Consider the following 21,024-nt stretch of genomic DNA (forward strand, 5'->3'; position numbering starts at 1 on the left):
GATCACTATGGATAACTGGACACGATATATAGAATCAGAGAGGACAGAGATGACAATCATCAGCAAAGGGCATTCAGGGACAATGGGCCTGTTTGTGTTTGCACTACATGCACTGAGTGGTCCGAGCTGTGGAGACTTTCTGTCTGTTAGGGGTGGGGGGAGGGGAGTGGGGGTGTCAATCAACCGGTGACGCAAGACAGGGGCGGTGTGAAGTTTGAATGACGTCTTTGTGATCCAATAAGCGGCGGGCGTGTACGGTGGGCGGGGCCGGCGGTGTGGCGGTTGGCCAGCGGCCCCGGATTGAGAGTTTTTCTCCGGGAGAGGTGAGAGTGCGGGCGGCAGCGCGAGCTTGATACTTGGACGTTCAACATGACGGACGCGAGGGATCCGGCTCGTGACCAGCTCCGTAACTGGCTCTGCACGAAGGCCGACAAGGTGAGTGCTTCCCCCCCCCCCCCGGGCTGAGGGAATTCAACCCTCGTTCACAGATGTTTCTCGAAGACCCAGCACCCTCCCCTTGAGGGGGTGGTGTCACTTTTCCATGATCTTTTAATCTTCATTTGTTGTTGTTATTATTAACGGCTTCTTATAGCCTTAACGTGGGAGGGGGGGGGGGCAATGCACTTGAACTTTATGACTTTTATACTTATTTGGATTAAAAGGCCAGCAATATCCTTCTCTCCTATTTTCCCCCCCCCCTTCCCCAAACTTGTGCGTTTGCTGCAAAGTGAGTTTTTTTTAAACAAAATCTCTTATTCTAGATATCCTTGTGGCAGTTATAACCGGAGCAGATCAGTCAGTGCAGTGTTTACATTCCTGCAGTAGGTCCCATTCCACTGTCATTGTCCAAAATATCTCTGCATTTGGAAACGCTGAACGGATTTCTTTGTTTTTATTTCTTTTTGCAGGCCCTGCCTACGAGCCCTGCTCTGAACCGGTTGGCTGTGTTGTTGTCTTACCCGACTCATCAGTTGCAACTTCTTTTAAGTTCTAAGCCCTTCGAGAGAACTAAAAGATGAACTCCATTATGAATTGGGTGTGTCGGTTTTTGGGTGCCCTGAGAGGCTTCAGATTTATCCCCTGTTTGTGTTTGTTTTAATCTGTGGATTGTTTAAGAAATGGATCCTAGAGCATGCCATTAGCCCTGCTCCAGCATTTGGCAGAACACGTTCTACCTTGAGTCTGACCTTCTGCATTATTCCCATAAATGTCTAATTTATGAGCTAAAACTCTGACTTCTATCTTGACTATCCACAGTCTTCAGAGGTAGAAAATTCCACGATGCACAACTTTCCAGCAAATTTCTCTTTGCTGTGTTCTAAATTATTTAACTATTGACCTATTAAAGTCATAGAGATGTACAGCATGGAAACAGACCCTTCGGTCCAACCTGTCCATGTCGACCAGATATCCCAACCCAATCTAGTCCCACCTGCCAGCACCCGGCCCATATTCCTCCAAACCCTTCCTATTCATATACCCATTCAAATGCCTCTTAAATGTTGCAGTTGTACCAGCCTCTTCTACATTCTCTGGCAGCTCTTTCCGTATACTCTCCACCCTCTGAAAAAGTTGCCTGTTAGGTCTGAGATTGTAGTACTGTGTTCTACATTCCCCAGCCAGGGAATTTTTTTTTATTTCAGTCCTGCCCAACCCCTGAAGAATGTTCTATTTCAATTAGATTGCTTCTTGTTTAATTCTTCTCTACTCTTAAGAAATGCAGGTCTACTCATTCTCTTTGGACAAACCACTTCTCTCCTCCAGAGCAAGTTTATCCTTTTGGTATAAGGACCAAACTGCGCACACTACTGATTTCATCTAAGCTCTGTGTTATTGTAAGACTCCTGTTGTTTGGTACCACAAGCCTTCTGTAACTCAAGCTAATCTACTTTTTGTCTCTTGGAAGTATAAACTGAAGTGTTTGTAATTGCTCTAATCATTTATTAAATTCACTTTTAATGTTACAAAATGTGAAAATTGATGCAGGGCAAAAAGACCCTTTTATTGAGGGTGCCCCACACCCACATGTTTTATAGAATCACCCTCCAGATAAAATTTGAAGCTGTATAATGGCTTTGATAAGATTAGCTTTTGTGGCCTTGATTAGTGAGCCAATCAGGATTTTCATTGTGGAAGATATTCCTTTAAATGAACCTCTTGTAGAGGTTTATAAAATCATAAGGAGCTTGGATAGAGTGAATAACCAAATCTTTTTTCCTAGGATAGGGAAGTCCAAATCTAGAGAAAATGGATTTAAGGTGAGAGGGCAAAGACTTAAAAAGGACCTAACTTTTTCATGCACAGGTTGGTGCATGTATGAAGTGAGGTGGTGGAGGTGGGAACAATTACATAATTTAAAGGGCACATGAATGGATATATGAATAAAAAGGGTTTAGAGGGATATGGGACAAATGCTGGCAAATGGCATTGGATCAGATGGGATGTCTGGTCAATGCAAATGGGTTGGACCAAATAATCTGTTTTCGTGCGGAATGACTGTATGACTCTGAATATGTTTCAAGGATCACTCTTGTGTTAAAGATTAACAAAGGAGAAATCTTTGACGGTGCAAGAGTAAAGCAAGATTTCTCACTATAAATAGACAATGTACTGAGCACAGTTCACTTTCCTGATTTAATGTTTAGTGGTTTTGTGTATTCTGAACTGTGGTCTGATAATACTTGTTCTTGTTTGTAGTTCAGGAGATCTGCTATGACACATTTATCCAGCAAAGTGACCCAGAGTTTGGTGACTTCTCTTCAGCCTGTCCAATAACAGGCAGCCCAAGCAATGTCTGGATCATGGAGTATACAAAATCAACTTGGTAGAGGCTGATGCTCATGAACCAGAGAAAAATATCAAGGATTATAAAAATCCAGGCATATAAATTTCCAAAAATTCTGATTTTGCTAGGTTGTTGATTCTGTTATTCAGCATTGCTTTTTACCACTACCATTTAAAATAGACAATTGCAACATGCCAAGTTAGAAGATTGGATCTGGGATAAGATGAGGGGAGGGGAAATAAGCAAACCAGTTTCCTCATTTCGCCTCCCCCACCTTTATCCCAGATCCAACCTTCTGCATCGGCACAGCCCTCTTCACCTTTCCATCTTCCTTCCCACCTATCCACTCCACCCTACTCTTAGCCTTCTACCTATCACATTCTTAGCCTCCTTGGGCCACCCCCCCCCCCCCCACATTCCTGATAGTTATGCTCGAAACGTTGACTCTCCTGGCTCGTTGATGCTGCTGACCAGGTCCCCACACTTTGACAATAATTATATATTGAAGTTCTCAGATCTTTTAAAAGTGAGAGGCAAAATTGACAGATATTTAAACTTTGTTACCCTATAGTGCACAAGAGAAAAAAAATGATTAAATTTATAGAGAGTGCTGACTAATCTGTTTATGGAAGAATAAAATCTGGGGTACTTCATAAGGTTTTTGAGAGTGCAGAACTATATTTGGAAGGAGATACATTCCCAGCAATCTTGATTTTTAAGAAGAACATGAATTCCTAAAATGAAAGCTAAATAAGCAGATTTACAAAAATTTGTAAGGGAGTAAGATGTTAATGTTTAAGTTTTTGTCTTGCACTCAACATCAACCCACAAGTATTTCTTCATAAATCCTGCGTGAACTGTCTTGTGACAATAGGTGCAGGAGTAGGTCATTCTGCCCTTCGAGCCTGCACCACCATTCAATATGATCGTAGCTGATCATCCTTAATCAGTATCCTGTTCCTGCCTTATCTCCATAACCCTTGATTACACAATCCTTGTGAGCTCTATCCAACTCTTTCTTAAAGGAATCCAGAGACTGGGCCTCCACTGCCCTTTGGGGCAGAGCATTCCACACACCCACCACACTGGGTGAAGAAGTTTCTCCTCATCTCTGTCCTAAATGGTCTACCCTGTATTTTTAAGCTGTGGCCTCTGGTTCGGCACTCGCCCATCATTGGAAACATGTTTGATGCCTCCAGAGTGTCCAATCCTTTAATAATCTAATGTCTCAATCAGATCCCCTCTTAGTCTTCTAAACTCAAGGGTATACAAGGCCAGTCGCTCCAGACTTAAGCATAAGGTAGTCCTGCCATTCCAGGAATTGACCTCGTGAACCTACGCTGCACTCCCTCAATAGCCAGAATGTCTTTCCTCAAATTTGGAGACCAGAACTGCACACAGTACTCCAGGAGTGGTCTCACCAGGGCCCTGTACAGCTGCAGAAGAACCTCTTTGCTTCGAAACTCAATCCCTCTTGTTATGAAGGCCAGCATGCTATTAGCCTTCTTCACTACCTGCTGTACCTGCATGCTTACCTTCATTGACTGGTGTACAAGAACACCCAGATCTCTCTGTACTGCCCCTTTTACTTAAATTGATTCCATTTAGGTAGTAATCTGCCTTCCTGTTCTTGCCACCAAAGTGGACAACCATATATTTATCCACATTAAACTGCATCTGCCATGCATCTGACCACTCACCTAACTTGTCCAGGTCACCCTGTAATCTCCTAACATCCTCCTCACATTTTGCCCTGCCACCCAGCTGAGTATCATCAGCAAATTTGCTAATGTTATTACTAATACCATCTTCTGTATCATTAATATATATTGTAAAAAGCTGTGATCCCAGCACTGATCCCTGCGGTACCCCACTGGTCACTGCCTGCCATTCCGAAATGGAACCATTTATCACGACTCTTTGTTTCCTGTCAGCCAACCAACTTTCAATCCAAGTTAGTACTTTGCCCCCAATACCATGCGCCCTAATTTTGCTCATAACCTCCTGTGTGGGACTTTCTGAAAGTCCAGGTACACTACATCTACTGGATATCCTTCATCAATCTTCAGAGTTACATCCTCAAAAAATTCCAGAAGATTAGTCAAGCATGATTTCCCCTTAAATCCGTGCTGACTCTGACCTATCCTGTTACTACTATCCAGATGTCATAATTTCATCCTTTTATAATAGATTCCAGCATCTTTCCCACCACTGAGGTCAGACTAACTGTCATTTTCTGTTCTTAATAAATTGTAGGAGGCAGCAGTATTCTTTGGCACACCTTTGGAGAAATTGTACCTTTTTACTGTGTATGGATGGAGAATCCACTGCACATATACTTTCTTTTTGTCAGCCAGAACCATAGGAAAACAGGCTTACGAAAGTTTCAGAATAAAATTCATTTGGTTGGCAATAATTGATGTTTTAAAGGAAATGGAAAATAAGTTATAGTCTCACATCTACTGCATTTGTACAGTTCTGTATATTTGTTTGGGCTGTTGTGGTGCAGTGATCTTATCCCTACTTCTGGGCTGTGACACTTGCTCCATAAGAGTGTCATAAAAGTTCTGAACCAGTTGATTAAAAATATCTATTGTTAATGGAAGTGAATTCCAATTGGAGGAATTGGAACAAGATTTTTTTAATACCCTATAGTGTGGAAACAGGCCCTTCAGCCCAACTAGTCCACACTGACCTTCTGAAGAGTAACCGACTCAGACCCACCTAACCATTTAACATAATCTGCACATCTTTGGACTATGGGAGGAAACTGGACCACCTGGAGGTCATGGGGAGAATGTGCAAACTCCACACAGTTGCCCGAGGCTGGAATCGAACCTGGCCCCTGGCGTTGAGGCAGCAGGGCTAATCACTGAGCCACTGTGCTGCCCTATTCAATTCAAATATGTTCTGAATTTGCACAAAGAGTTTTGGCAATATAATAAGTTGGAACATGCACAGAAACAGATGCCAGAACTGTTGTACCTGATAATTGGAGGTTTTGAGGCTTTTATTATTTTAGATGGAACACAACCTCCTGTATCAATACAAAGTGAAAAGTTAAAATATTTGTGCCTGGACTTTGATGTAAAATGGTCAGGTTTTTACGAATGTGGAGTGGACAGAAAAAGATGATTTCAGTTTCTGTGCTTTTCAGTGGCTTAAGCAGACTCCATAAATTGTCCCTCTGAGTTTTGTAATTTTTATGTCATTTCTTTAGAATGTGGATACCTTGACTACTGGAGGTGGCCAACCTATTGGTGACAAGCTAAATGTCATTACGGCTGGGCCTAGAGGGCCAATGCTTATGCAGGACACTGTATATCTTGATGAGATGGCACACTTCGACCGGGAAAGGATCCCTGAGCGTGTTGTACATGCAAAGGGTGCAGGTCAGTTGAAACTTTGGCTAATGAATTACATTAGTCATTGGTAAAATAGATGGCAGAATGTTAGTTTTCTCATTAAAACTGTCTCCCCTATTATGTTATGTTTTGCAATCAATGTCAGTTTATGATGACTCCATCAAAGAATGTGACCTGAGGGTACAAATTAAAACTCTATCTTAACTCTAGCCACTTGAAGCATGACATGCTGATGAAAGCATAATGTACTGTGTAAATGAATAGTATGATACTAGTTCAGGGAAATGCACCTGTCATTGTAATGTTTAAATATGTGAGCTGCAATAAACATTGCAGATAATATGGTTTTGTAAAAGCTCTAACAATGAGGTGTGCAGTGTTTAATTAATGTATATTAAGACAGTGTTTCTAGGACCTGGGCTGAGTTTAGTTTTACAATTAATGCCAGCACCAAGGCACATCACCTTAGAAATGGGGGTGAGCTGTGAGTGTGACCTTGGAAGTGTCGACATGGTGAAGACAAAAGAATGGCAGGACTAACGCACAGTCCTGGCTCAGATCCCTGTTGCCAGGTTTCCAAGAATTTAATGTTTTGACCAATTTTATGATGTTTGAAATCTGTCTAATTTACCTGCAGCTCTTGGATATCCAAGTAATGGGGAAATTGATCATGCATTATTCAAGTGTCAGCTCTAGTAGAATATGAATTTGATTACTTGTCCATCTAGAATGACCACCTTTTAGTTGCAACAAATAAATTTTAAGAAAATATGTGGATATGTTTGATCACCATTATTGCACTATTTTCTGTCTGAATCTGTCTAGGAGCTATGGAAGTGGCTTAATTAAGATGCACGCTTATCGGCATAAACTAAAAGGGCACATCTTGTGGATCCAGGGTGATCAAAGCTGTCTTTGACTTGTTACACTTGCATGCTTTGGAGTGATACCAGGACCACACAACTTTGACAACAGAGGAAATATTTTCAATCCACTCTTTTAATCATCTTAACTTCCGTTAGACCACCTGCCTCCAGCTACTCCCTTTTAAGATGATTACTATTTGGGACATTCCTGATAGAACTATTATCCTAAACTTAGCTTGGTGCTAATGTTTAAAAAAAACACTTCTGAACTCCAGACTTAAAGGGAAGCTTTAGACATTTCCCTTCACGTGTTCTTTCTTGTATCCTCACTTCTCCAACCCATTGTCTTAAATCAAATCACGATGTATATTTTTGCTTTTCAAATATATCCCATTCCCTTGATATTTTAATTTAGTCTGTTTTTAGACACCAGATGTAATCTCTTCTCAGTCTAAATACTTCAGAAGCTCACAGCATTCATCCAGAAAGGGCATGTCCTGGAATAGCTGCTGGGACTAGGGATAGGGTGGTACATCTGGGTAAAATGACCTGGGCCCAGGACACCAGGACGTCCACTGTCCTCTGGTGAGGGCTATCAGTTTGATCCCAAGATCCAACTGAGCTTTTTAACTGCTACAGATTCAATGCACATCATAGGAGTTGGAATTTCTGCAGCTCTTGGTATCAGACCTGTATTGCAACATCAAATTGTTAAAGGATGTATAGTGTAGTCATTTCAGTTACCGGGCTCTGAAGGGGGATGCAGTGGCACAGTTGTAATTATACTATTCTCGGAATTAAGGTTTATCAAAGTGGATCACTTCACACCTTTCCAGGTTGAACTCCATCTGCCGCTTATCAGCTCAGTTCTTCATCCTGGCAATGTCCCATTGCAACTTATGTAGACAGGCAGGAGGCTGGAAGAACATAGCAAGCCTGGCAGCATCAGGAGGTGCAGAAGTTGACATTTTGGTTGTAACCCTTCTTCAGGAACAACCCTTCATACTATCTACCACTCCAATCTTCATGTTATTCCTCATCCAAGAATTTTATAAACCTCACAGAGGTCCCAGAACCAAGCCTTGCAGCGCAACACTGGTCATAGAGATGTACAGCATGGAAACAGACCCTTTGGTCCATGCCGACCAGATATCCCAACCCAATCTAGTCCCACCTGCCAGCACCTGGCCAATATTCCTCCAAACCCTTCCTATTCATATACCCATCCAAATGCCTCTTAAATGTTGCAATTGTACCAGCCTCCACCACTTCCTCTGGCAGGTCATTCCATACACACACCACCCTCTGTGAAAAAAGTTGCCCCTTAAGCCTCTCTTATATCTTTCCCCTCTCACCCTAAATCTATGCCCTCTAGTTCTGGACTCTCCGATCCCAAGGAAAAGACTTTTTGTCTATTTATCCTATCCATGCCCCTCATAATTTTGTAAACCTCTATAAGGTCACCCCTCAGTCTCTGATACTCCAGGGAAAACAGCCCCAGCCTGTTCAGCCTCTCCCTGTAGCTCAGATCCTCCAAACCTGGCAACATCCTTATAAATCTTTTCTGAACCCTTTCAAGTTTCACAACATCTTTCCAATAGGAAGGAGACCAGAATTGCACGCAATATTCCAACAGTGGCCTAACCAATGTCATGCCGCAACATGACCTCTCAACTCCTGTACTCAATACTCTGACCAATAAAGGAAAGCATACCAATGCCGCCTTCACTATCCTATCTACCTGCGACTCCACTTTCAAGGAGCTGTGAGTGTGCACTCCAAGGTCTTTGTTCAGCAACACTCCCTGGGACCTTACCACTAAGTATATAAGTCCTGCTAAGGTTTGCTTTCCCAAAATGCAGCACCTCGCATTTATCTGAATTGAACTCCATCTGCCACTTCTCAGCCCATTGGCCCATCTGGTCCAGATCCTGTTATAATCTGAGGTAACCCTCTTTGCTGTCCACTACACCTCCAATTTTGGTGTCCTCTGCAAACTTACTAACTGTACCTCTTCTTATGCACGCGTCCAAATAATTTATGTAAATGACAAAGTAGAGGGCCCAACACCGATCCTTGTGGCACTCCACTGGTCACAGGCCTCCAGTCTGAAAAACAACCCTCCACCACCAACCTCTGTCTTCTATCTTTGAGCCAGTTCTGTATCCAAATTCTGGATTAATGGTGCTGGAAGAGCACAGCAGTTCAGGCAGCATGCGAGGAGCAGTAAAATCGGCATTTCGGGCAAAAGCTCTTCATCAGGAATACAGGCAGAGACCCTGATGAAGGGTGGAGAGATAAGTGAGAGGAGGGTGGGGGTGGGGAGAAAGTAGCATAGAGTACAATAGGTGAGTGGGGAAGGGGATGAAGGTGATGGGGCGGGGGGGGGGCGGGGAAGGGTAGAGTGGCTAGGTGGAAAAGAAGATAGGCAAGGTAGGACAAGTTATGGGGACAGTGCTCAGCTGGAAGTTTGGAACTGGGGTGAGGTGGATGAAGGGGAAATGAGGAAACTGTATCCAAATTGCTAGTTCTTCCTGTATTCCATGCTTGCTAATCAGTCTCCCGTGGGGAACCTTGTCGAACACCTTACTGAAGTCCATACAGATCACATCTACTGCTCTGCCCTCATCAATCTTTGAGTTTTTTTTTGAAGAAGTAACAATCAAGTTTGTGAGACATGATTTCCCACAGACAAAGCCATGTTGACTATCCCTAATCAGTCCTTGCCTTTCCAAATACATGTACATCCTGTCCCTCAGGATACCCTCCAACAACTTGCTCACCACTGAGGTCAGGCTCACTGGTCTATAGTTCCCTGGCTTGTCCTTACCACCCTTCTTAAACAGTGGTACCACGTTTGCCAACCTCCAGTCTTCCGGCACCTCACCTGTGACTATCGATGATACAAATATCTCAGCAAGAGGCCCAACAATCACTTCTCTAGCTTCCCACAGAGTTCTCAGGTACACCTGATCAGGTCCACACACACTTTTAACCGTTTCAAGACATCCAGCACTTCCTCTTCTGTAATGTGGACATTTTGCAAGATGTCACCATCTATTTCCCTACAGTCTAAATTTCCATATCCTTTTCCACAGTAATTACTGATACAAAATATTTTGTATCTTCCCCCATTTTCTGTGGCTCCACAAAAAGGCCACCTTGCTGATCTTTGAGGGGCCCTATTCTCTCCCTAGTTACCCTTTTTTTTTTTTTGTCCTTAATATATTTGTAAAAACCCTTTGGATTCTCCTTAATTCTATTTGCCAAAGCTATCTCATCCCTGTTTTGCCCTCCTGATTTCCCTCTTAAGTATACTACTTCATTTATACTCTAAGGATTCACTTGATCTATCCTGTCTATACCTGACATATGCTTCCTTCTTTTTCCTAACCAAACCCTCAATTTCTTTAGTCATTCAGCATTCCCTATACCTACCGCCTTCCCTTTCACCGTGACAGGAATATACTTGACCAAGTTTCGGGCTGAATACTTTTTATCTACCACCTCCCTCTGTCTTCTATGGGCTAGCCAATTCTGTATCCAGATAGCCAGATTTCCCTATATCCGATGCCTGTTTACTTTGCAAATGAGTTACCGTGGGGAACTTTCTCATATGCCTTGCTAAAATTCATGTACCCCACATCCACTGCTCTACCTTCATCATATTTTGTCACATCCTCAAAGCATTCAGTAAGAAATGTGAGGCATGACCTGCCCCCCTCAAAGCCATGGTGACTATCTTTTTTTTTAGATTACTTAGTGTGGAAACAGGCCCTTCGGCCCATATCTCTAATGAAACTCTGGGTTTCCAAGTAATCATAAATCTTGTGTCTCAGAATCCTCACCAATACACTACCCACTAGAGCCGTGAGACTGACTAGTCTAATTCCTAGGATTAGCCCTATTCCCATTCTTGAATGCCAATATGTTGCTCCCTATACAATGATCTTTTGCTTTCCTCAATATCCTTTGGCATCTATCAAATGCCTTTTGGAAATCGGTACAATACATCCACAGATTTCACATACTACCAACACACCTTCAAGGCTACTTTTGCCAATCTAATTTAGTTTATCTTCATGTAGATCAAAATTACCTTGGGTTCTTAGAATCATTAGAGATGTACAGGATGAAAACGGACCCTTTGGTCCAATTCATCCATGCTGACCAGATATCCTATATTAATCTATTTCTATTTGCCAGCACTTGGCCTATATCCCTCTAAACTCTTCTTATTCATATAACTGTCCAGATGCCTTTTTAATACTGTAACTGTACCAGCCTCCTCCATGTCCTCTGGCAGCTCATCCCATATATTCACCAACCTCTGCATGAAAAAATTGTCCCTTGGGTCCTTTTTTTTTAAAAAAAAATTTTTACACTCTCACCCTAAATCTATGCCCTCTAGTTCTGGACGACTCCACCTCAGGGAAAAGACCTTATCTATTTACCAACCGTGCCCCTTATGACCTTTATAAACCTCCTATAAGGTCACCCCTCAGTGTCCGATGCTCCAGGGAAAACAGCCTCAGCCTATTCAGCCTCTCCTTATGGCTCAAATTCTCTAACCTGGCAACATCCTTGTAAACCTTTTCTGAATCCTTTCAAGTTTCAGAACATCCTTCCTACAAGAGGGAGACCAGAATTGCATGCAATATCCCAAAAATGATCTAACCAATATCCTGTACAGCTGCAAAGTGACTTCACAACTTCTATACCCAATACTCTGACCAATAAAGGAAAGCATACCAAACACCTTCTTCACTATCCTATCTACCTGCAACTCCACTTTCAAGGAGCTATGAACCTGCACTCCAAGGTCTCTTTGTTCAGCAACACTACCTAGCATCTTACCATTAAGTGTATAAGTCCTTTGGATAGAACAATGATACACATGCTTTGGCTGCATTTCCAGTTTATTCTGAACATTGTCCTCTCAAGCCAAAAGCTGATGAATAAAATGCAGCCACCTTCTTAGGGCAGTAATGCTTATGTGCCCAAAATGAATAAATCAAAACTAAAGGCTCTTTGTGATTATACTGTTCCTTTGAGTTCTGTACGTTAATGTGATCTTGCACAGTGCTCTAGTTCATTGAACTTTGAACATTGTACATCGAAGGGTTACATATGCAACAATGTGTATGTTTGGGTATAATTAAGGCGACTGAAGTGAAATTTGAAACAGGAGACTGTTAGAGCTTATGACTGTCTTTTTACCTTTCTGTTAGGTGCCTTTGGCTTCTTTGAGGTGACCCATGATATTTCAAGGTACTGCAAAGCCAAATTATTTCACCCAGTTGGGAAGAGAACATCTGCATCTGTCCGCTTCTCAACAGTTGGTAAGAGTTCCTACTCTTGCTTTTTTTTTTTAGGTTTGGGGTCAATTTTGTCTGCTTTTTTTTTGTTGTAAGTAATGTTTTCCCCATATCAAATGTGTCTAGCTTCCTTTTTTGATATTAAATGGTGGATTGTAATACTATGATTCTGGTACTTCATAAGTAATCGAGAGACTAAGATTAATAATCTCAGATCAAATTAGTTTAAATCCCCCAATGAGAGTTTACAGTTTCATTTTAAAGGTTGAAATTGGATCAATAAATGAATACCACATTTTTGGTTTCTCATGAAAACCAAGCCAATTCATAAATATTCTTCTGAGAACTGCCATCCTTGCCATATCCATATGTGAGTCATCAATGTGGTTGATTCTTTAACTGCATCTTAAAGGAAACTTTTTTAAGGCTGTTAATATACAAGTTTCAAAAACATCAGGTTAATTTGCACTGCTTTATTCAGTGTTGTGAGCCATGACAAATCACTTGCCTTGGCTGTATTTCAGTTTATTCTGAACGTTGTCCACTCAAGCCATTCAATTGTTCAAAAGCTGACGCATAAAATTGCTGGCACGTTTTAGGGCAGTGATCTGCTCACTTTCCCAAATGAATAAATCAAAAATAAAGACACTTTCTGATTGTACTGTTCCTTTGAGTCTGTACTTTATCACTTCTTATCTTGTCTAAATGTTGGGAATGTATTGTCTGGGAAATTTATATTATTCCATGACTTGTCAATTAGGATAGCATTGAGGGGAGGTGGGGGGGGGGGGATATCTGTTTTTAAACTGCTAGGTATGTTAGTTACCTGGAAGAATCAAAAAGAAATTTAATACATTTCTATGGATTGGCATTTCAATCTGAGATTTTTGGTGTTGCCTGTATCTGAATCAAAGACCTGACCATTAGTAAAGCAACATTTAAGATTCATTGAGACAGACACACATGAGTAGACAGGCAATAGAGGGATATGGAGCATATACAGGCAATTGGATTAGTTTAGAATGGCATTGTGGTTAGTAAAGATATGGTGGCCAACGGGCCTGTTCCTCTGTGGTACAGTTCTGACTTCTAATTCTCTGCAATCCTGTTACTCCACAGCAGGCTATTCACTGACATGTTAAATTATACTGCACAGTTGCAATTTTTTTATAAGCTAAACAGCTTCACTATACTCCTTTTTACATCAGTAGATATAATTTGAAGAAATAGTCAAAACCAAAACAGTGCCTTGTTCTGCAGACTTGCTGGATATTTGGATATCTTCATCTGACTGCACATCAAGTGAACAATTTGTCTGCAAATTTACACTGCACTTCAGAAATTAGCATCTTAATTTGTTTATCTGAAATCACAAAGCCTCCCTTGTTTCTTGTAGGCATTTTTCTTTTTGCCAAAAGACAGAAATTGCATATTCTAAAGTACAGCAAAATCTCAACTCTACAAACACAACAAATAGTTTCCTGAATATTGAAACAAATGTCAGCAGATATCTACAGGCCTACAAAGTGTATAGTTTAATAATTAAAGTCAGCACAACAATAACAGAAATGCACATCTTGCTTTTCAAAAAAAAACTTTTTCCTTTTAAGAAAAAGGTGAAAATATATCAACAAGAAGTATAGGATACAATGACAAACTATGGAATAATGTAGTTGCCCACTCAGTAAAGGCCATGCTAAATAAGAAGTGATAAAGAGCCAGGTTTCTAAACTATGCTCATGGTTTCAGAATGGCAGAGGCCTCCATTATTGACTTTGCTATCTACTGGGACTCACCTGCTTAGGAGAAGGGCATCCTGAGTTCTGAAAATGCTGTATTTACTATCGAAGATTAACATTGTTATTTTTTTGACATGGCTTATGCCACACAGATTTCAGTACAGTTTTCTTGATGTGGGCAATGGCTGATAATGAAGGCAGTATTGTCTTGAACTAGTTTGTTAGTTTGATATTCAACCGTGGGCATTAATGTGTAATATATCAATAGCTTGTATTGGCATACCAGTACTTACGAGCTTGGGTACTGTCAAGCAGTCAAATCTGCTTTTCTGCTGCAATAGAAAATTATTAATGTTGGGTTCATGCTATGTGAAGAATTCTAGCAGAAGTGAACCATTACCATTACACATGCTTTTGCCATGACTGCCTTGGAGCTTTTGCTCATTCCTGCCATCACCCAAAAGGAAAGATCCACAAGCCAAAAAACTGTAAGTGCAGAGCAGTGAGAATAATTGAAATCTGTCTTAGGAAAAAAAGCATTGGAAGTATTTAGCTTCCCAATCCAGGAGAACCAAGATTGCTTTGAAGACAAATTAAAATTCAAGAGTTTCTTCCAAAGAATCAGTAAAGCAATTTACAACTGTGAAACAAATCAGAATGAGACCACTAAAGGCAGCAGAAAGGACTTGCTTTTAAATCAGGAATTCTTGTGTTCTAATAGGTCAAGGGTTGCAGATTACAAATTAACTACTTAAGTCACCAATGGTCATGCATCTACTATAGAGATGAGCGTTTCCTTGAATTTCGTCTGGAAAGCTTCTGCTATCGTTTCACTTCAATTTTCAGTTGATGTGCAGTGCACAGGTAGTTCTGTAACACTATAGTTGCTTTCCAGTGAAACCTCACTTAATAGAAAATTGTTTAATAGAAGTAATGGGGACTGGAGAAAGCTGACATGGGGGTAGACCAGCAAAAATCGCAATCACTCAAATCGCCCAAAGGCCCAACACGCACACAGTATAGCACTGTCTGAATGAAAGTTTAACACTCATTTATTAATGAATCAAAAGTAACAATAACATTGAAAAAGTATTGTTAATGCAGGGACAGAGTCTCGTCGTCATCATCATCGCTATTGTCAGGTGCAGATTTGGTTGCAGAAGTGAATGGCTGTGGTTGATTGTCTTCTGATTGTTTATTTCTTGGGGGTTGGTTTAAAAAAGGCATTCGGTTTTTGTAGCTTTGCCCTACTTCTCAATTGAAGAAGCTGTTCACAGGGTGCCAGATAATAACTTACTGAAGGAACTGCAACCCTGCTGTGTTCTGTGTTGTAGTCATTGTCCTCTAAGAGCTGCAGCTGCCTCTCAAATTCCCTCAGGATGGAAGACAAAAGAGAAGTGCAAGGCTGTCATGGTATTACATCCTGGGCTTCATCTTTTTCATCTCCAGCTTCCATTTCCCCTTAGCAACAAGCTGTTGTAGATCAGCTGTAGAGAGTGGAACTCCAGCAGCTCGTCAACATCCACAATTTTCACTTCTTCAAACCTAACCTGCTTTGCAAGGGCAACGCAATGCTCTTTGATATTTGGAAGGCTCTTTAAAGCTGCTGCCAAACTGCATGCAGCAGTCCTTACTGACATCATCCCAGGCCTCTACAATAATGTCAATAGCATTCTTGATGTTTAAGCTGTTCAAAAATTGAAGAACTCTGCAGCTACTGATGGGGATAAGAAGGACAATCAACCTCTTGAATGTGCAGCTTAAATAATAAGCTTTAAAAAAACTGATATTGCACCCTGGTCCATGGGCTGAATGAGAGAGGTTGTGTTTGGAGGTAGTAGTGCTATGGTGGCAGAATGGCTTGGTGCATTCTCCTGGATGAGGAGAGCCTTGAAGTCCACTTTTTTTGTCTGCAATACTATTTAAAAGCACCTTCCAGAACATCATCAATAAGCTCAGAAAAAAATTCCCCTTTAGTCAGCCTGTTTTGCTTGACCTGTAGTGCATGCCTGGAGTCGACTTAGGGTAACCTTTCAAGGCTTGGAGGTTGGCCTCATTCCTGAAGAAGGGCTTATGCCCGAAACGTTGATTCTTCTGATGCTGCCTGACCTGCTGCATCACATTTTTTCAACTCTAGTCTCCAGTATCTGCAGTCCTCACTTTCTCCTTTTTGGAGGTTTGCAGACTGGTACACCACCACAGGCTTAAGCTTAGTCTCCACTAACATTGGCAACCAGCAGCACAGTCAGAGAATCCTTTGCCACCTCAAAGCCTGGAGCATGTGCTTCATTGTTAGAAATATAGGTTCTTGCTGGCATTCGCTTCTAGTATAAACCTGTCACATCCAAATTGAAGATTTGACCTAAGGTATAGCTGCCTTCATCATTTTTTTTTAAATGGGAGGAAATACCAGCGCAAGCTTCTCATCTGCATAGGTAGATTCACCACTTTGTTATGGAATGCATAGCATTTCCTAAAGCCAGGCACATCTGCAGGATTTTGAGTACTGTTCTTTCTATTTTCATAAATAGATATTATGTTGAGAGAGATTGTTCCCAAGTCGCTTTTTTTCTGTTTTGATCTTCTATCCAAACGCTTAGAAGCCTCTCCATCTCCTCCAGTTTCTTTGGCTGTGGCCTCTTAGATTTGCTGGCACTCGGACTTGTTCCAGCTGTATAGCTTGCTTTAATCTTCTCATATTTGCCTCACATGGTGAGGTAGACTCCCTTATTCCTCCCTTATGTTAAGTGAGCTGTATCATGTTGTCTCTGTATGCCCAAAATGCTTTATAGCATCTAGCTTCTCTTCCAGTGTTTATAGTCTTTCTTTAGCATTCACCACCTGCAATTTTATCACCAGGATGCTGTGTGCTAACATTCTTGACACTATGCCCCTCCATGTTTTGCAAAATAAACTGAGTAGATTGTGTGATATGTAGGTACAAGAACAAATTAGAGGCAAATGGTACGTTTTAAGAGTAATGCAGTCCTGCAGGAATTATACAAGAATATTCTCGTCTTTTGAGGGAGAGCAATGAGAATTTGTTAGTTTAATTTTTTGAGATGAAGCTGCTCAATGTATAGTACTGTACCCCTCTCGTGCTCTACGACAGCTGACGTCAGCGCGTGCCCAAAATAGCACAGAGACCTTGGTACTGACAGTGGCGCACGCATGGAATGAAGTGTGTGAAATGATCACTGCTGGAATCGTGTTATTGTGAACAGAAGTAAGCATTCTCAAAAGTGCCATTCCCTAATTATTCAGCAACGTTATAGCCAAATTGTGCTGCCAAAATACACTTTTTTTTTATGAGAAGTGTCTATATATCCAAAGATTGTGTTATTGTAACATTCAATCACTTGTGATTGATTTGGATTGATTGATCTATCTATCTACAGGTGGTGAATCAGGTTCTGCAGACACCGTCCGTGACCCTCGAGGATTTGCTTGTAAGTTTTACACTGAGGATGGAAATTGGGATCTAACTGGTAACAACACCCCCATCTTCTTCATCCGGGACCCTCTCTTGGTTAGTGATTGCTGAAGACTGGCATTTAATGTCTGTGTTGACACTTTGAAAAACAAGTCCGTTGAATATTATGGAAAGATAATTCTTCCCATAATGCTTTGAATGCATTTCTCCAACTTTTCATATAGTTTTATCTAAGATATATTCTACTAAAATCTTTTGTATGAATCTGCTAAAAACATCTTAACAGAAAATATTCTATTAAAATGTCGAAATCAAGATGTTATTTTGCTTCCAGCAGTACCTTGCTAAGAAATTCATTACTGAAATACATAATATGGGAAATATTTCCAGTGTGATAGTGATAGATAACTACAATACTCATTAGGACAAGCCCCAATTTTTCATGTGATTTTTATTTCCCTCTTTTTATCTGTGTGCTTTTATCATAATTGCTTAAGAACAACATCTATGGTACTGAAAATATAACTTTTATGTGAAGTCTCAATCTTTCAGATTGTTTGGATGTACATGAAGTTTGCATGTTTTCACACAGCTTCCAAAGCATTTAGCCATGGAGGGAGGCTGTTTCTGGCACTTGTTAATGTAATGAATGATAGTGTAGAATGAACTGTGTCAAACTACAGAATCTGGGCTGTTGAGTGTATTTCAAGATATAGAGAAAATTTTTGAAGTTTCCATAAAATTGACGTGATATTGATCATGCTGTAGAGCCTAATTAATATTTTCCAGAGAGCTGGAGGTGTTATATGGAGCCTCCCTTTCAGCAGAAAATTGTCTTCATAAGCTCAACAGGGAGGGGAATATGTTGCACAGGGTGGTGCATTAAGGTATATTGTTGAAGATTAGAAAATCTCTTGATTTGAAAGTGAGCAAGTGGGAAAATAAGCTCTGCAGGCTGACGTCCCTTGCAGGTGGTTACAAGATTGAGTGAAATTTATCAATTACGGTGTGTTATTTGCCTTTTAAGGGTAATTCTGATATGTATTTATAATGGTAATTAGATAACTAACGTCATTGCCTTGTAATTATATTCAAAATTAAGCAGCGATGCCACTGTAAGAAAAGGGTTTACTTGCATAGTTTCCATTACAAAATACGTAATGGAAAAATGCACTTGTGGAAAGTAACATTTATTAATCACTATTGCGTTTATGGTTTGCCTCTGATTCTGCTTCTCTCTCTCCTCCTTCTCCTTCTCTCTCCTTTTCACTGTCGTATATGACAATGTTGTCACTTTAAAAACCAAGGACAAAATGACCTTTTTTTGAACAGAGGCCTTAAAGGCAAAGGTGACAAAGAACTAATTTAGCAATGAAAGGGGAGTGACCAGTTCTCCCAGTTCAGGTTTTTTTTCTAGTTTGGTTTTAGCTGTAGCAGGCACAAGATGTGTGGATCTAGGAGAGTTGCAAGCTAACAGTAAAGAATTCTTCAGTCTGTCTTCTGAAATCTCTCTTAAATGTTGTTCTCTCATGCCTGTAAGAATCTGTTTGAATTTACCTTTTTTGCTATTGGATGGGTTTGAGGGGGTTACAGTACTGGAACAGTTAATTAGTTAAGTTGCTTTGTTGGGTTGGTTATTATTCTGAATTCCGCTTTCTTTTGTTTGTTTCAACTGTAGTCATAGAATCATTTGAGTCATTGCACAGAAGCAGACCCTTCGGTCCAACTCATCCATGTTGACCAGATACCCCAACCCAATCTAGTCCCACCTGCCAGTGCCCAGCATATATCCCTCCAAACACTTCCCATTCATATACCCATCCCGATGCCTTTTAAATGTTGTAATCGTACTAGCCTCCACCACTTCCTCTGGCATCTCGTTCCACACACGTAACCACCCACTCTGACAAATTTGCCCCTCCAATCTCATTTATATCTTTTCCCTCTCGCTCTAAGCCTATGTCCTCTAGTTGTGAACTCCAGTGCCACAGGGATGTTTGAGTTTCTCACCATTTTACACAAACATTCTGCTTTTTCGGTTCTTCCTGCAAATCCACACAATGCCGACAGCAAAGTAGATGGTTATGGTCGGATGTAGCAAACTCTGTTACGCTCAGTATCTTCATGTTGCAATGTAATAATGTTGGTCAGAAACCTGCCCTCCCTCACAGAGGAAACCTCCCTGGGACTGGAAGTGTGGACTGGGTAGGAAATGGGGATTTTAATCTGTCACTGAGCTATTTTGGAAATCTATGCTGCACATGGACATTTCTCCACATTATATATTCCATCTGCCAATGACTTGTCCACTTGGTGAAACTGGCTATATCGGTCACAGCCCCTTTGGTTGTCCCCACAGCTTTTTCTCTCTCCCATCGTGGGTCTTGTCAGTCACCCTGGAGACATTCCATAGAACATTGAAGATAGGACCAGGGGTAAGCCATTCGGCCTCTCGAGCATGCTCTGTTGTTCAATATGGTCAAGACTGATCTTCGAGCTAAGTTCCCTCCTCCTCCCATCCTTCTTCATTTCTCTTCTCCCCTCCCCGGGTCACCTTGGTTCATTTAGACACAAGACCAACCGAGATTGTGCGAGGGAGAAAGAGTAAGTGAGAGAGAGAGAGATTATCTTAGTTGGCAAGACTATATGAGTGTGAGATTGTGTATGAGAGTAAGATACTTATCCTGGGTGTTTAAATTCTGTTTTGCTAAAGAATGATTTGACTGGCTGCATCATATCTGGAACACCCACTTCATGTATGCCTTTAAAATAAGAAAAAGCTAGAGTCTAGGCTACCTTCTTAAAATATTGAGGGGTTCTGGCCTGGTTCATAACTTGTATGTGTCCTTGACTTTCATGGCTGTCTTCAAACTTAACTTTTATTTTGACAATTGTCATAAGAAATGGAGAAAAATGCATTTATATTCCTGCCTGACGAGTGTGAACATGATCTCTCTTGCACTCTCTCTAAAATACACAGGACTCAAAATGAAGAGTCAAAAAGGTATGCAATTTTTTTTTTCTTAGAACATATCATTTGACTTTTGAAGCTTTTGGAATTAGCCTTTCCTTGAAGTAGATTTGGTGGAAGTTAATCGTTTATATTGTGATGCAGCTGCTTGAACATTTTTTTTTTGTACCCTTGAAAAAGTGTGTTTAATGTGTAATTCACTGACAAACTGGTATCATATCTGTAGAAAAATACATCAACTCCAGCCCAGATTTCTGGGGTAGGCAAAGGTCTTCAGATAGACATATCTGGAAAAGGATAGTCTAAATAATAGATATATTTAATTATGTTATAGTGAAATATGTAACTTTTGCTACGTTAATTTTGAATTAACAAAATCTGTTACTGAGAAAAAGATGCCAGATTAAAAGCAATTCCAGAAAACCATTTTTGAAGGAATACTGGGAGCCTGTTGGCTGAACTATGGAATCAGAATGGCTAACTTGGGTTGGTTTATTCCATTATAAATGTGAACATAATAGTAACAAAAAATCCAAAAAATTAAATC

The 21,024-nt window shown here is 40.8% G+C and overlaps 1 protein-coding gene across 1 annotated transcript in view; it reads left to right on the forward strand.

Moving 5' to 3' along the window:
• Window positions 1-266: 266 nt before the first annotated feature.
• The window catches only part of cat (catalase), a 48,134-nt gene continuing 27,376 nt past the window's right edge, over window positions 267-21,024 (forward strand). Inside the window, exons 1-4 of the mRNA XM_072591812.1 lie at window positions 267-435; window positions 6,006-6,177; window positions 12,248-12,358; window positions 17,472-17,602. Of these exons, the coding sequence (XP_072447913.1) occupies window positions 370-435; window positions 6,006-6,177; window positions 12,248-12,358; window positions 17,472-17,602 (480 nt within the window). The 5' untranslated portion in view covers window positions 267-369. The remainder of the gene's footprint in view (window positions 436-6,005; window positions 6,178-12,247; window positions 12,359-17,471; window positions 17,603-21,024) is intronic.

Source organism: Chiloscyllium punctatum, chromosome 22 (genome assembly GCF_047496795.1).
Source record: "Chiloscyllium punctatum isolate Juve2018m chromosome 22, sChiPun1.3, whole genome shotgun sequence".
NCBI lineage: Eukaryota > Metazoa > Chordata > Chondrichthyes > Orectolobiformes > Hemiscylliidae > Chiloscyllium > Chiloscyllium punctatum.